The sequence below is a fragment of the Salvelinus alpinus genome, chromosome 23, assembly GCF_045679555.1.
Source record: "Salvelinus alpinus chromosome 23, SLU_Salpinus.1, whole genome shotgun sequence".
NCBI classification, from domain to species: domain Eukaryota; kingdom Metazoa; phylum Chordata; class Actinopteri; order Salmoniformes; family Salmonidae; genus Salvelinus; species Salvelinus alpinus.
This window is the reverse complement of record NC_092108.1, coordinates 30,518,030-30,531,783: the sequence shown is the minus strand read 5'-3', so window position 1 is coordinate 30,531,783 and position 13,754 is coordinate 30,518,030. Positions and strand designations below refer to the sequence as shown.

Genomic DNA, 13,754 nt, shown 5'->3' with positions numbered 1-13,754 from the left:
CACAGAAATACGAGCCTTAGGTCATTAATATGGTCGAATCCGGAAACTATAATCTCGAAAATAAAACGTTTATTCTTTCAGTGAAATACGGAACCGTTCCGTATTTTATCTAACAGGTGGCATCCATAAGTCTAAATATTCCTGTTACATTGCACAACCTTCAATGTTATGTCATAATTACGTAAAATTCTGGCAAATTAGTTCGCAATGAGCCAGGCGGCCCAAACTGTTGCATATACTCTGACTCTGCGTGCAATGAACGCAAGAGAAGTGACACAATTTCACCTGGTTAATATTGCCTGCTAACCTGGATTTCTTTTAGCTAAATATGCAGGTTTAAAAATATATACTTCTGTGTATTGACTTTAACTTCTCTGCGCTACGGATCCCTTTTACGGGATCATTTTCCTAAACAACCGCTGAATTGCAAAATATTACAAAAAATATTTATAATCATGCAATCACAAGTGAAATATACCAAAACACAGCTTAGCTTGTTGTTAATCCACCTATCGTGTCAGATTTTGAAAATATGCTTTGCAGCGAAAGCAATCCAAGCGTTTGTGAGTGTATCAATCAATGCTACAACAGCTAGCCCCAAATTAGCATGGTCACGAAAGTCAGAAAAGCAATAAAATTAATCGCTTACCTTTGATAATCTTCGGATGTTTGCACTCACGAGACTCCCAGTTACATAACAAATGTTCTTTTTGTTCGATAAATATTACTTTTATAACAAACAAAACGCCATTTGGGTTGCGCGTTATGTTCAGAAAACTACAGCCTCGTTCCGGTCCTGAAAGGTAGAAGAAAATTCCCAAACGTATCAGATTCAAAAATATTACTAAAAGTATTTATAATCATGCAATCACAAGTGAAATATACCAAAACACAGCTTAGCTTGTTGTTAATCCACCTATCGTGTCAGATTTTGAAAATATGCTTTGCAGCGAAAGCAATCCAAGCGTTTGTGAGTGTATCAATCAATGCTACAACAGCTAGCCCCAAATTAGCATGGTCACGAAAGTCAGAAAAGCAATAAAATTAATCGCTTACCTTTGATAATCTTCGGATGTTTGCACTCACGAGACTCCCAGTTACATAACAAATGTTATTTTTGTTCGATAAATATTACTTTTATAACAAAAAAACGCTATTTGAGTTGCGCGTTATGTTCAGAAAACCAAAGCCTCGTTCCGTTCGACGAAAATTCCAAAAAGTATCCGTAATGTTCGTAGAAACATGTCAAATGTTTTTTATAATCAATCCTCAGGTTGTTGTTAACAAACACAATCGATAATATTTCAACTGGACCGTAACCTATTCAATAAGAGAGAAAAAGAAAATGGAGAGCTACGCCTCTCGCGCGCAGGAACTAATCAGAGGACACCTGACTAGTTTTGAAAAATCTCGCTCATTTTTCAAAATAAAAGCCTGAAACTATGTCTAAAGCCTGGTCACAGCCTGAGGAAGCCATTGGAAAAGGAATCTGGTTGATACCCCTTTAAATGGAAGAAAGACGGGCCAGGAAACACAGATAAAAAATTTAAAAATCACTTCCGCGTTAGATTTTCTCAGGTTTTCGCCTGGAGAATCACTTTTGTTATCCTGTTATGGCTGCAGGGGGCGTATTGGAAAAACTGGAAAATATGTGCCAATTTTCAAACGGCCTCTTAATCAATTTTTGCTCTTACAATATGCATATTAATATTAATATTGGATAGAAAACAATCTCTAGTTTCTAAAACCGTTCTAATTTTTTCTCTGAGTGGTACAGAAGTCATTTGGCAGCACTTTCCCTGACCAAGAAGTAGAATGTCAGAAATCTATGCTCGCTTCAACGTTATGCCTATACATGGTCATTATACGTAAGACCCTACGTACACTCCGTACGCCTTGCTCTGGGTGTCAAGAGGGTATGAGAGAAGAAATTTAGTGAATATCTTGTTCAGAGGTTGAATAAGAGCTATTTCTTTGACGTGACCGACCACTTCCGGAAGTCTGAAGCGCGCGACTTGGGAGTGATATTGCGTTCTGTTTTGCTGCTGTTTTGGACGGGAACAATCTCCGGCTGGGTTTTTATTTGATAAATGAGACCATATCATCGTAATGTATGTTTTTTCAATATAGTTTAATCAGATTATTTGAATTTTTTTCGGGAGTTTTGCCGTGTTCCGTTCTCTGACTTTTTTAACGTTGGACAAATCCGTGCCAGTCGACCAGTGCCAAAGCTAAGTGAGAAGGGAAAGTTGCCATCCTGACTCCAAACAACGACTCATCTGGACAAAGGACACCCTGATCAACATTCTGATGAAAGATCAGCCAAAGTAAGACCCAATTTATAATGTTATTTCATATATCTGTCGTGCATGTCAACTGGTCGCGGGCGCCCAAGTGTGTCTGGCTATTGTGGCTATGCTAACATAGCGCTACATTTTGTTTTCGCTGTAAAACATTTAATAAATCGGAAATATTGTCTGGAATCACAAGAATCCTGTCTTTCAATTGCTGCACAGTATGTATTTCTCAGATATGTTTTATGATGAGTAATTAGTTATTTGACGTTGGTGTCTGTAAATGTTATGGCTGCTTTCGGTGCAATTTCTGATTGTAGCTGAAATGTAATTTATGATTTATACCATAAATATGCACATTTTTCAAAAAAAACATATGCTATACAATAAATATGTTATCAGACTGTCATCTTATGAAGTTGTTTCTTGGTTAGTGGCTATATATATCTTTATTTGGTCGAATTAGTGATAGCTAGTGACGGAGTAAAAAACTGATGGAGTTAGAAAAGTGCTCTCTTTTGCTGACGTGGTTAGCTAATAGATTTACATATTTTGTCTTCCCTGTAAACATTTTAAAAATCGGACATGTTGGCTTGATTCACAAGATGTCTACCTTTCATATGCTGTATTGGACTTGTTAATGTGTGAAAGTTAAATATTTTAACAAACTAGATTTTGAATTTCGCGCCTTGCACTTGAGCTGGATGTTGTCATAAGTGTACCTTTGTCGGGATTGCAGCCCAAACAAGTTATACTCACAGACAATATTTTGACAGTTTTGGACACATTGGAGTGTTTTCTATCCTAATCTGTAAATTATATGCATATTCTACGATCTGGACCTGAGAAATAGTCTGTTTACCTTGGGAACGTTATATAATTTTTTTTTTTTTTTTAATCTGACCCCTAGCGTCATTGAAAGGCATTGATGTTTATGGTTAGGTACACGTTGGAGCAACGACAGTCCATTTTCGCGAATGCGCACTGCATCGATTATATGCAACGCAGGACACGCTAGATAAACTAGTAATATCATCAACCATGTGTAGTTATAACTAGTGATTATGATTAATTGATTGGTTTTTATAAGATAAGTTTAATGCTAGCTAGCAACTTACCTTGGCTTCTTACTGCATTCGCGTAACAGGCGGGCTCCTCGTGAGGCAGGTGGTTAGAGCGTTGGACTAGTTAACCGTATGGTTGCAAGATTGAATCCCTGAGCTGACAAGGTAAAAATCTGTCGTTCTGCCCCTGAACAAGGCAGTTAACCCACCGTTCCTAGGCCGTCATTGAAAATAAGAATGTGTTCTTAACTGACTTGCCTAGTTAAATAAAGGTGTAAAAAAATATATTAAATAAATAAATAAATAAAATCGGCAAAATCGGCGCCAAAAATTACCGATTTCCGATTGTTATGAGAACTTGAAATCGGCCCTAATTAATCGGTCGACCTCTACTCTCAAGTACCCCTTGTGGATTGTCCAAGTACCCCTGGTTGGGAACTACTGCTTTAATCAAGAATTGATAGGACTTTTTTCCATGCATTGGAGTTTGGAAAACTATTGGAAAACTATGGAATTCAAATTATTCCTAGAATTTGCTCTATTCCGACTCCTCTCCACTCCACTATCTGTTCCGATACTCTCTCCAAGCTGTCTCTCTGGCTTGGCTACTTGCATCCCAAATGTCACCCTATTCCCTACATCATAAGGGTCTTGGTCAAAAGAAGAGCACCAAATAGTGCCCTTTGGTCTGTTGCTCTGGATGCTGGCTGTCCAGTGTTTAGACCAGTGGTGTGTACTCCCTGGAGCACCCTGCTTGGTCAGTCACTGCAGTGAACAGCACAGAGCAGACAGACCGCCCCATTCATATCCACACACAGCCCCATCTCTTCCCTTCCCATCCACATCGCACGCCCAGCTGGGCCCATCTGCCCTTTACGTAAGATGCACACATGGTCAGGCCATAGCCCTTCTCTCTCCATCTCTCTGAGGGGCCTTTCCAAATCAGTGGACCCAACCTAACTCCCAACCCCCTGCCCTCTTCTAGCGCCCTGCACACAGGTGCACCCCAAGAGAGTGAGAGGAAGGGGAAAGAGAAATAGAGGGGGGAAAGAGGGAAAGAGAGCAAGAGACAGGTTTTGAAATCGTGCAAGGAAGTGCGAAAGGGTGAGTGAGCTCAAAGTTTATTTAAAGAGGATTCCCATTCCCAAGACTTGGGCAAATACTGTATATATACAGTACCAGTCAAAAGTTTGGACACACCTACTCATTCCAGGGTTTTTCTTTATTTTCATTATTTTCTACATTGTAGAATAATAGTGAAGACATCACAACTATTAAATAAACAAATATGAAATCATGTAGTAACCAAAAAGGTGTTAAACAAATCAAAATATATTTTATATTTGAGATTTTTCAAAGTAGCCACCCTTTGCCTTGATGGCAGCTTTGCACACTCTTTTTTGGTTACTACATGATTCCATATGTGTTATTCCACAGTTTTGATGTCTTCACTATTATTCTACAATGTAGAAAATAGTAAAAAATAAAGAAAAACCCTTGAATGAGAAGGTGTGTCCAAACTTTTGACTGGCACTGTACACTCGTGTGATAGATGTCAAATATGACCACTGACTACCTTTCAAATGGGTCCGTTTGAATGTGGGTCATTTGGTGCAAACATGGCTTATTGGCTTGTCATGCTTTAACGTGGTTATTTTAGTTCTGGTGAAAGATAATTTACAAGATAACCAAATTAATTTTATTAAACCTGCCTGGGTCTTGGTCCACATCTGACTAAAACACGTACAGACCTACCATACCAGCTAATTTGATGGAGTGGCACACACCTAACAAAGCATGGCCAATGACAGCTGCGACCTTGTCGTGGTAATAGACATGCTCCATCTCCACTTGATTGTAAACCCAACCTAGGGCTTGACAGGACTCCAAGAGAAGCAGTCTAATATTACAGTACACACAGTATAGTAGAGACTAAACTGCCAACAGGAAAATACAGAATTTTGGACAGAGACATGGACCAAGACAAAAAGGGAGAACCAAAGCTCCTGATAATACTACAGTATATTGGTATTAATAGCTGCCTGGCACTGTTGCCCATCTTCATTACTGCCTGCTGTTATTGTGAAGTTCCAGCCTACGAGGCCTGCTAGCCAACCAAAGCTCCCTGGCATTTACTGACAGCTCCTGCGTGCAGCCTCACTAGGCATGCAACCAGCACAAGCCATGATGTAGCATACCGAGCTTGGATGAGCAGCACTATTCCCAAAAATGTGTCTGTTTACTTGCCTGAGAGTGAGACATGACAATTTTTGCCTGAACTTTGTTTGTCGTGCAAAGCACTGTGCAAAGGACTGGCCCAAATGACTGAGTGATAGGCAATAAACTACAGTATAAGGATACAACTCAATGATCAGATCAGCAAAGGAGAAATTCTGTAGAGGAGATTGAGAGAAGGAAAACAAAACATAGTTTTACACTACTATGTATAAGTGACTTTTTAGCACTGCACAATTTCCCGTTGCATTGTACATGGAGGGAGATTGTGCGTGTTCACTTATCGTAGCTGAGTACACACAGGCCAGGGGACCTTAAGACACTTCTGCACATGTACTCCAGCACCTGATTCACACAGCTAGTTACCTCCTGTTGCACCACTATTACTGGGGATTGTAGACTCCTGACCATACCTCAATGAACAGGATGGGAAGTAGCCTAGCGATTAAGAGCGTTGGGGCAGTAACCAAAAGGACTGGTTTGAATCCCAGAGCCGGCAAAGTGAAAAATCTTCTGTTCTGCCCTTGAGGAAGGCAGTTAACCACCAACAACAACAACTGCTCCCCGGGCACCAATGATGTTGATTAAGACAGCCTCCTGCACCACCTCTCTGATTGAGAAGGGTTGGGTTAAATGCAGAAGACACATTTCGGTTGAATACATTCAGTTGTGCAACTGACTAGGTATCCCCTTTCCTCTCATTACTATCAAATCAGTCTATGTACAGTAGATCTTGTTTTATGGACTCTTATTCAGCTCTTAGGCCTGGTCTTGTAAATATAGTTTTTAAGTTATGTGCTCAGTACTTGCTTGGCTGCCCTGGAGTTATGCAGTAGTGTTGAAAGAGCAAGTCAGAAGGAGCACAATATATCACAAAAGAAGTACAAAGAAATGTTATCACAGTTGCATTTAACCTGGCCAGTGCACTTGTCTCTTTGCATGTGGGCTATAGTAAACTGCTGGTGAAACGGCTTAAGAATACGCCTTGCCTATGATCTGTGTCACCATCACATGCTAAGACAACCATCAGACAAGACATTGAGGCTTAGCAGCCCATAGAACACATGTATAGCAGCTCTCCGACAATCCTCACCAACCAACAGTATTTCACTGACCCCATTCTTAAATAAAGAGATAAGAAGAAAGGAGTGACAGAAGGAAGCGTCGATGGAGGGAATGTGCTCTGTCAGCACTTCTAAAAGGGCCTGAAGACATCTGTTCAAACCAAACATAAAGGTTAGAACAGTCATCTGATCCTTCAGTAGGAGGTAGGTCACCTACTATTCAGCCACTGGTCTGACATGACCCTCAACAGGGGGAGGGTCAGATTCCAACTAAATAATTAAAAACAATTATATATTTGCAGAGGGTGATCAAAAAGTGCATTTAAATCAACTTTGTTCAGGTAAAACAATAGGTAAAATAAAGTTGTTTAACTAGTAAAAATCCTCTGGTTTAAAGTTACAAGGCACTTATGTTGCCTGGCGATTCATCCTGAATTTAATTCTGCTGCTCCATCGATCGCTCCATACATCAGTCTGAACCTACCATCCTAGAAGTTGTTTGTGCTGACATCAAAATGATGTGATTCATGATTTGTGTAGTAGGCCAGCTCTGGTCCAACCCATCGGTTTCTGGGACTAATCAGAACGGTGTGAATGTGTTTGCATTCGACAAGTCGTCGGGGAGGAAGCAAATCCAGACTCATTGTGTAGAAGAAATGTTAGTGGGCGTGGCATTTTGCTGTAGCGATGGGTAGCCAGGCAAACTCTTGTCCACCAATTTTAACAAGCATTTTAGTTTAAAAACAAAACATGTATGTGGCTGTTGGTTTTAAAGTTTTTCAATACAAAGTGTAACTCTTTTGCATTATTGCCCAGAAGCGAAAACTCTTTCACTGTAAGAACACCCTCCCAACAAATCTAACATTGGAATCGAAGTAGCCTAACACTCCTTCCACCAACCATTCTATCGGAGTTTGAATATCATTTGAAAATAACTGAAGCTGACAAAAGACCAGGTTGTTATTGAAATTCAAATCAAACAAAACCAAGAGTGATTTGATCGTTGTAAGCTAAAAGTAATTTCAGTACCAATCATTTAGTGGCACATGTAGATACCCTTGTTAACGAACAACAATTTAACAAATATTTTAAACGGAAAAGTGGTGCGTGCATATGTATTCACCCCCTTTGCTGTGAAGCCCCTAAATAAGATCTGGTGCAACCAATTACCTTCAGAAGTCACATAATTAGTTAAATAAAGTCCACGTGTGCAATCTAAGTGTCACATGATCTGTCACATGATCTCAGTATATATACACCTGTTCTCAAAGGCCCCAGAGCCTACAACACCACTAAGCAAGAGGTACCACCAAGCAAGTGGCACCATGAAGACCAAGGAGCTCTCAAAACAGGTCAGGGACAAAAGTTGTGTAGAAGTACAGATCAGGGTTGGGTCATAAAAAAATATCAGAAACTTTGAACATCCCACAGAGCACCTTTAAATCCATTATCAAAACATTTAAAGAATATGGCACCACAACAAACCTGCCAAGGGAGGGCCGCCCACCAAAACTCACAGACCAGGCAAGGAGGGCATTAATTAGAGAGGCAACAAAGAGACCAAAGATAACCCTGAAGGAGCTGCAAAGCTCCACAGCGGAGATTGGAGTATATGTCCATAGGACCACTTTATGCCGTACACTCCACAGAGCTGGGCTTTACAGAAGACTGGGCAGAAAAAAGCCATTGCTTAAAGAAAAAAATAAGCAAACACGTTTGGTGTTCGCCAAAAGGTATGTGGGAGACTCCCCAAACATATGGAAGAAGGTACTCTGGTTAGATGAGACTAAAATTGATATTTTTGGCCATCAAGGAAAACGCTATTTCTGGCGCAAACCCAACACCTCTCGTCACCCCAAGAACACCATCCCCACAGTGAAGCATGGTGGTGGCAGCATCATGCTGTGGGGATGTTTTTCATCGGCAGGGACTGGGAAACTGGTCAGAATTTAAGGAATGATGGATGGCGTTAAATACAGGGAAATTCTTGAGGGAAGCCTGTTTCAGTCTTCCAGAGATTTGAGACTGGGATGGCGGTTCACCTTCCAGCAGGATAAAGACCCTAAGCATACTGATAAAGCAACACACGCATGGTTTAAGGGGAAACATTTAAATGTCTTGGAATGGCCTAGTCAAAGCCCAGACCTCAATCCAATTGAGGATCTGTGGTATGACTTAAAGATCGCTGAACACCAGCGGAAGTCATACAACTTGAAGGAGCTGGAGCAGTTTTGCCTTGAAGAATGGGCAAAAATCCCAGTGGCTAGATGTGCCAAGCTTATAGTGACATACCCCAAGAGACTTGGTGGCTCTACTTGGTGGCTCTACAAAGTATTCACTTTGGGGGGTGAATAGTTATGCACGCTCAAGTTTTCCGTTTTTTCGTCTTATTTCTTGTTTGTTTTACAATTATTATTTTTTTGCATTTTCAAAGTGCTAGGCATGTTGTGTAAATCAAATGATACAAACCCCCCAAAAATCTATTTTAATTCCAGGTTGTAAGGCAACAAAATAGGAAAAATGTCATGGGGGGTGAATACTTTCATAAGCCACTGCAACTAACGTCACCTTGGGATTAAACAAGGGTGGGTTCAGTTCTACTCAACTGTAATTAAATAGACCTGGGTCCACAATGTCCTCAAAGGCTGCATTATAAAATGTCTGTGAGGTGAAAGTAATTCCACTAAAGACAGCGAGACTGTGGCTTCTCACCCGGCTAGCGGAGGCCCACATTCCTCCAAATCCCATTGGGCATCGTGTGAATACCTACTTTCCATGGTTGATTAATAAAGTGTAATGGTGAGTTGTCAGGAAAGACGGAAAAGTTAGGCGCAATCACAGCAGACGGATGGCTGCGATGGCCTCCCAGAAGGTTACATCTCTGGGTTACATCACTCAAACAGTGCTTACAGTCACAATCATACCAAGTTTCCCTGGCTAGCTAGCTGGAAGACATGATCCTATAGTATGCATCATGGCCAGCAAAACATACATTTTCAGTTTCCACTGTTGAAATAGGCCTATGTTTAGAATATTTGAGATAGAGCTTTAAAACTTATTGAAAGTCATATCTTGATCATATTGAATTTGGAATTGTGTATCCTTTTTTTATATAAAAACATTAAATAAAATTATTTGATCATTCATTTTCCCCCCAAAAGCAACAAATTGAATATGAAAACAAAAACAAGCAATATGTGAGATATTAGGTAGGCTAAATAGTCTGCCATCCCAAATCTAAATAACTAGCCTATAATAAACAAATATACAATTCAATCCAATATCCAATATCCAATCACAAAAACACAAAATGTTTCCCACTTCTTAATCAGATAAAAACTGCAACAATTGTAGGCCCAAAATATTGAAAGGGTAGAGAAATACAAATTCTACCTTTAGTCTGAATTTTTAAGGCCGCCAAATACATCCTCAAAACACTGAAATCGCCTTACCTTTGAGATTTCCATTGTAAATGTTGGTCACATACCCCTGTTGCTGATGCAACAGCCACTTCGGTCAGTCAGTGGCTGAGCAACTTGAGGATCTGACTGATACTTACTGTAGGGAGTGTCTGGGGGAGCAGTAGGAGGGGTTTCCAAGTCAGAAACCAAGAGCTGTGCAAAACAGCCAGTGAGTAACACATCCTGTGTGTTGCCTTACACAACAATAATTATGCGTACTTAGAAGCAGAACAATATTTGAAGTTGAACAAAAATGTACCTCCTTGATTGGTTTTCCTAAATAATTTTAAATGGCTTGGCATGCATACTGCACTTTTAATACAGGGTGAAACCCATAATGGCATAGCAAAACCAATATAAATGTAATTATTTGTATGTTTTGGCTAAATGCATTGGGAAAAAACACAGGATTTGACATAAAAATGCAAGATCAACGGCAAAAGAGGAATTGCCTTGCTAGTTGACAATGTTAGTAGTTAAGTTACCACTAGTCTCCTACTGCCAGTCTCTGTAAACTATTGAGACCCAGGTTCCATTACCACCTTCATGCTCATAATAATCACATCATAAGTTAATATTAATAGGATCATGTTCAAATCCAATAAATGGGTGGATTTTTGCAGATAAAACAAAAGGATTGCATGGCTGAAAGCTATTGACGCTCATACAGAAACAACTGCCAGCGCTGATTTGTGCAGACAACCAGGTCTAGCTTCAGCCACGCGGTTCGCTTAACTAGATCATTCAATTAGTGTGCACTGTGCATGGCTGTTAAGTGATGCGGGAGACTAGCCCGCGGAGCCATTGGCCAACGCAAGCTGTTCACCTGACCCTCGATCCCCCAAACACACGAACAGAAAACCAACCGCACACACTCGCAGAATCACTTAAGCATACACAAATAGACAAGCACACACACACCTCATCCCCTCAACCTTATCCTCTCTCATCCCCAAATCCATCTCTCTCTCTTCCTGACGAAAACATCAAATATATCATGAACTGACAATTCACCCAGCAATACCTCTGAACCCCATCCCAGTTGGCAAAGAAGTTAGCTACATGTAACTGGCCTTACTGCTCAACCATGAATGAGCATTATTCTTTGGTCTTCATTGGACTGTATAGTTTTGAGCTACAGTACACTTTAAAACAGACATCCCATGCTGTTCCAGAATACTGACAATGTACAGTAGACATCAGACAATGCAGACTACATTTACTTTAATCCCTGACAAGACTTAAAAGGCTAACTTTACCAGATCAATTCAAGGATGATCCAATTTAATAGACCTTTAAAAGAGTATTCATCATTATAATAGTACTCAAGAATTTCAGGATTACATAAATTGACCCAGTTTTGTCTCTCCTCAAACAAGAGAAGACAAAGTCATGCAATACTGTCAGATGGTATGATTAGGACATAAACATCTTCAAAGTCTGTTAGCATACAGTCCTGACAGCCTCCCATCATCACGCACATGGCTGAGGTCTGGTTAAGCACACAGAGCTGGAAGCAGGGGAGGTCAGTTCATAATTTTAAAGCAAACCACAGATATTATTTGTGGTTTTGTCCAGCCAGTACCCAATAGACAATAATCTGCAACTAAAAAAATCAACTAGGCTAATTATGTTGACTTATTGAGAACTTTTAAGTGACATGTCTGGGATTTTATGGTGGGTATTATTACTACATGGGTCTATCAAGATCTGCACCAATTACTTTTCTAAAATAGATGTGTAGCACAATCTGTTGTAAAGATGTTTAGTTGAGAGATATGAGCATTCAACTCAAAAAGCAAGTTTTGAGGAGAGGGAGACTTCTCATTCCATGCTTTTGCCTTCCGTTCGTGACAGTCCCAAATCTGAGGACTAATTTGCTTCTTCCAAGCCGTGCTCCCTGTCTCCAGGGCATGGTCTGTCAGGTCATGAACAACACTGCACTGTAGATCAAGACACTGAGCTGTGGTAGAGGAGTCATTAAACTGTCCTGTATATGCTACTAAGTCCTTAGGCCATTCACACAGAACCTTACCTGCCAAAGTATGTGTCCCAAATGGTACCCTATTGCCTATGGGCTCTGATCCAATGAAGTGCACTACATAGGGAATAGGGTGCCATTTGGGATGTACACAATGCTTCAAAAACGTCCAAAGCCTGAGGAAACACACGTTCACACACACTGTTGTTGAACATATTAAACGTTGCTCTTTAACGTCTGCACCAAACATTTGAATACGTTCTGGGCGGTCTAATCTGAAGTAAAGACCTACATTTTGACAACGGTCCTCAGTGGTAAACTCAGAGTAAAGTGTGATTAATCCCTTTAAGGGCAGACCCCCTGCCAGCCACATATACAGAAGAAGTAAAATCACATCAAAGTTTATTGGTCGTGTATACAGATTTGCAGGTTTTATCGCAGGTGCAGCGAAATTATTGTGTTTCTAGCTACAACAGTGCAGTAATAAAAAACACACACATAATCCAGAAAAAGAACACAATTAGTTCTACATGATGAGCCATGACTAGAATACAGCATATACAGTGCCTTGCGAAAGTATTCACCCTCTTGGCATTTTTCCTATTTTGTTTTCTTACAACCTGGAATTAAAATGAATTTGGGGGGGTTTGTATCATTTGATTTACACAACATGCCTACCACTTTGAAGATGCAAAATATTTTTATTTTGAAACAAGCAAGAACTAAGACAAAAAAACTGAAAACTTGAGCGTGCATAACTATTCAACCCCCCAAAGTCAATACTTTGTAGAGCCACCTTTTGCAGCAATTACAGCTGCAAGTCTGTTGGTGTATGCCTCTGTAAGCTTGGCACACCTAGCCACTGGGATTTTTGCCCATTCTTCAAGGCAAAACTGCTCCAGCTTCTTCAAGTCGGATGGGTTCCGCTGGTGTTCAGCGATCTTTAAGTCATACCACAGATCCTCAATTGGATTGAGGTCTGGGCTTTGACTAGGCCAATTCAAGACATTTAAATGTTTCCCCTTAAACCACTCGAGTTTTGCTTTAGCAGTATGATTAGGGTCATTGTCCTGCTGGAAGGTGAACCTCTGTCCCAGTCTCAAACCTCTGGAAGACTGAAACAGGCTTCCCTCAATAATATCCCTGTGTTTAGCGGCATCCATCATTTCTTCAAATCTGATCAGTTTCCCAGACCCTGCCGATGAAAAACATCCCCACAGCATGATGCTGCCACCACCATGCTTCACTGTGGGGATGGTGTTCTTGGGGTGATGAGAGGTGTTGGGTTTGCGCCAGAAATAGTGTTTTCCTTGATGGCCAAAAATATCCATTTTAGTCTCATCTAACCAGAGTACCTTCTTCCATATGTTTGGGGAGTCTCCCACACACCTTTTGGCGAACACCAAACGTGTTTGCTTATTTTTTTCTTTATATTTTTTTATAACCCAATCCTGATCTGTACTTCTCCACAACTTTGTCCCTGACCTGTTTGAAGAGCTCCTTGGTCTTTATGGTCCCGCTTGCTTGGTGGTGCCCCTTGCTTAGTAGTGTTACAGACTCTGGGGCCTTTCAGAACAGGTGTATACAGTTGAAGTCGGATGTTTACATACACTTAGGTTGGAGTCATTAAAACTTGTTTTTCAACCACTCCACAA

The 13,754-nt window shown here is 40.5% G+C and overlaps 1 protein-coding gene across 7 annotated transcripts in view; it reads right to left on the bottom strand.

Moving 5' to 3' along the window:
* LOC139550779 (sodium- and chloride-dependent glycine transporter 1-like) overlaps positions 1 to 13,754 on the bottom strand; it is an 89,025-nt gene that overhangs the window by 26,307 nt on the left and 48,964 nt on the right. The window contains exon 1 of one of the 7 annotated variants that reach the window (XM_071361929.1): positions 10,110 to 10,189. The exons of the other annotated variants lie outside the window; for them this stretch is intronic. Within the exon in view, the coding sequence (XP_071218030.1) occupies positions 10,110 to 10,124 (15 nt within the window). The 5' untranslated portion in view covers positions 10,125 to 10,189. Of the gene's footprint in view, positions 1 to 10,109; positions 10,190 to 13,754 lie in introns of those variants that run through there. 7 annotated transcript variants of the gene reach the window in all.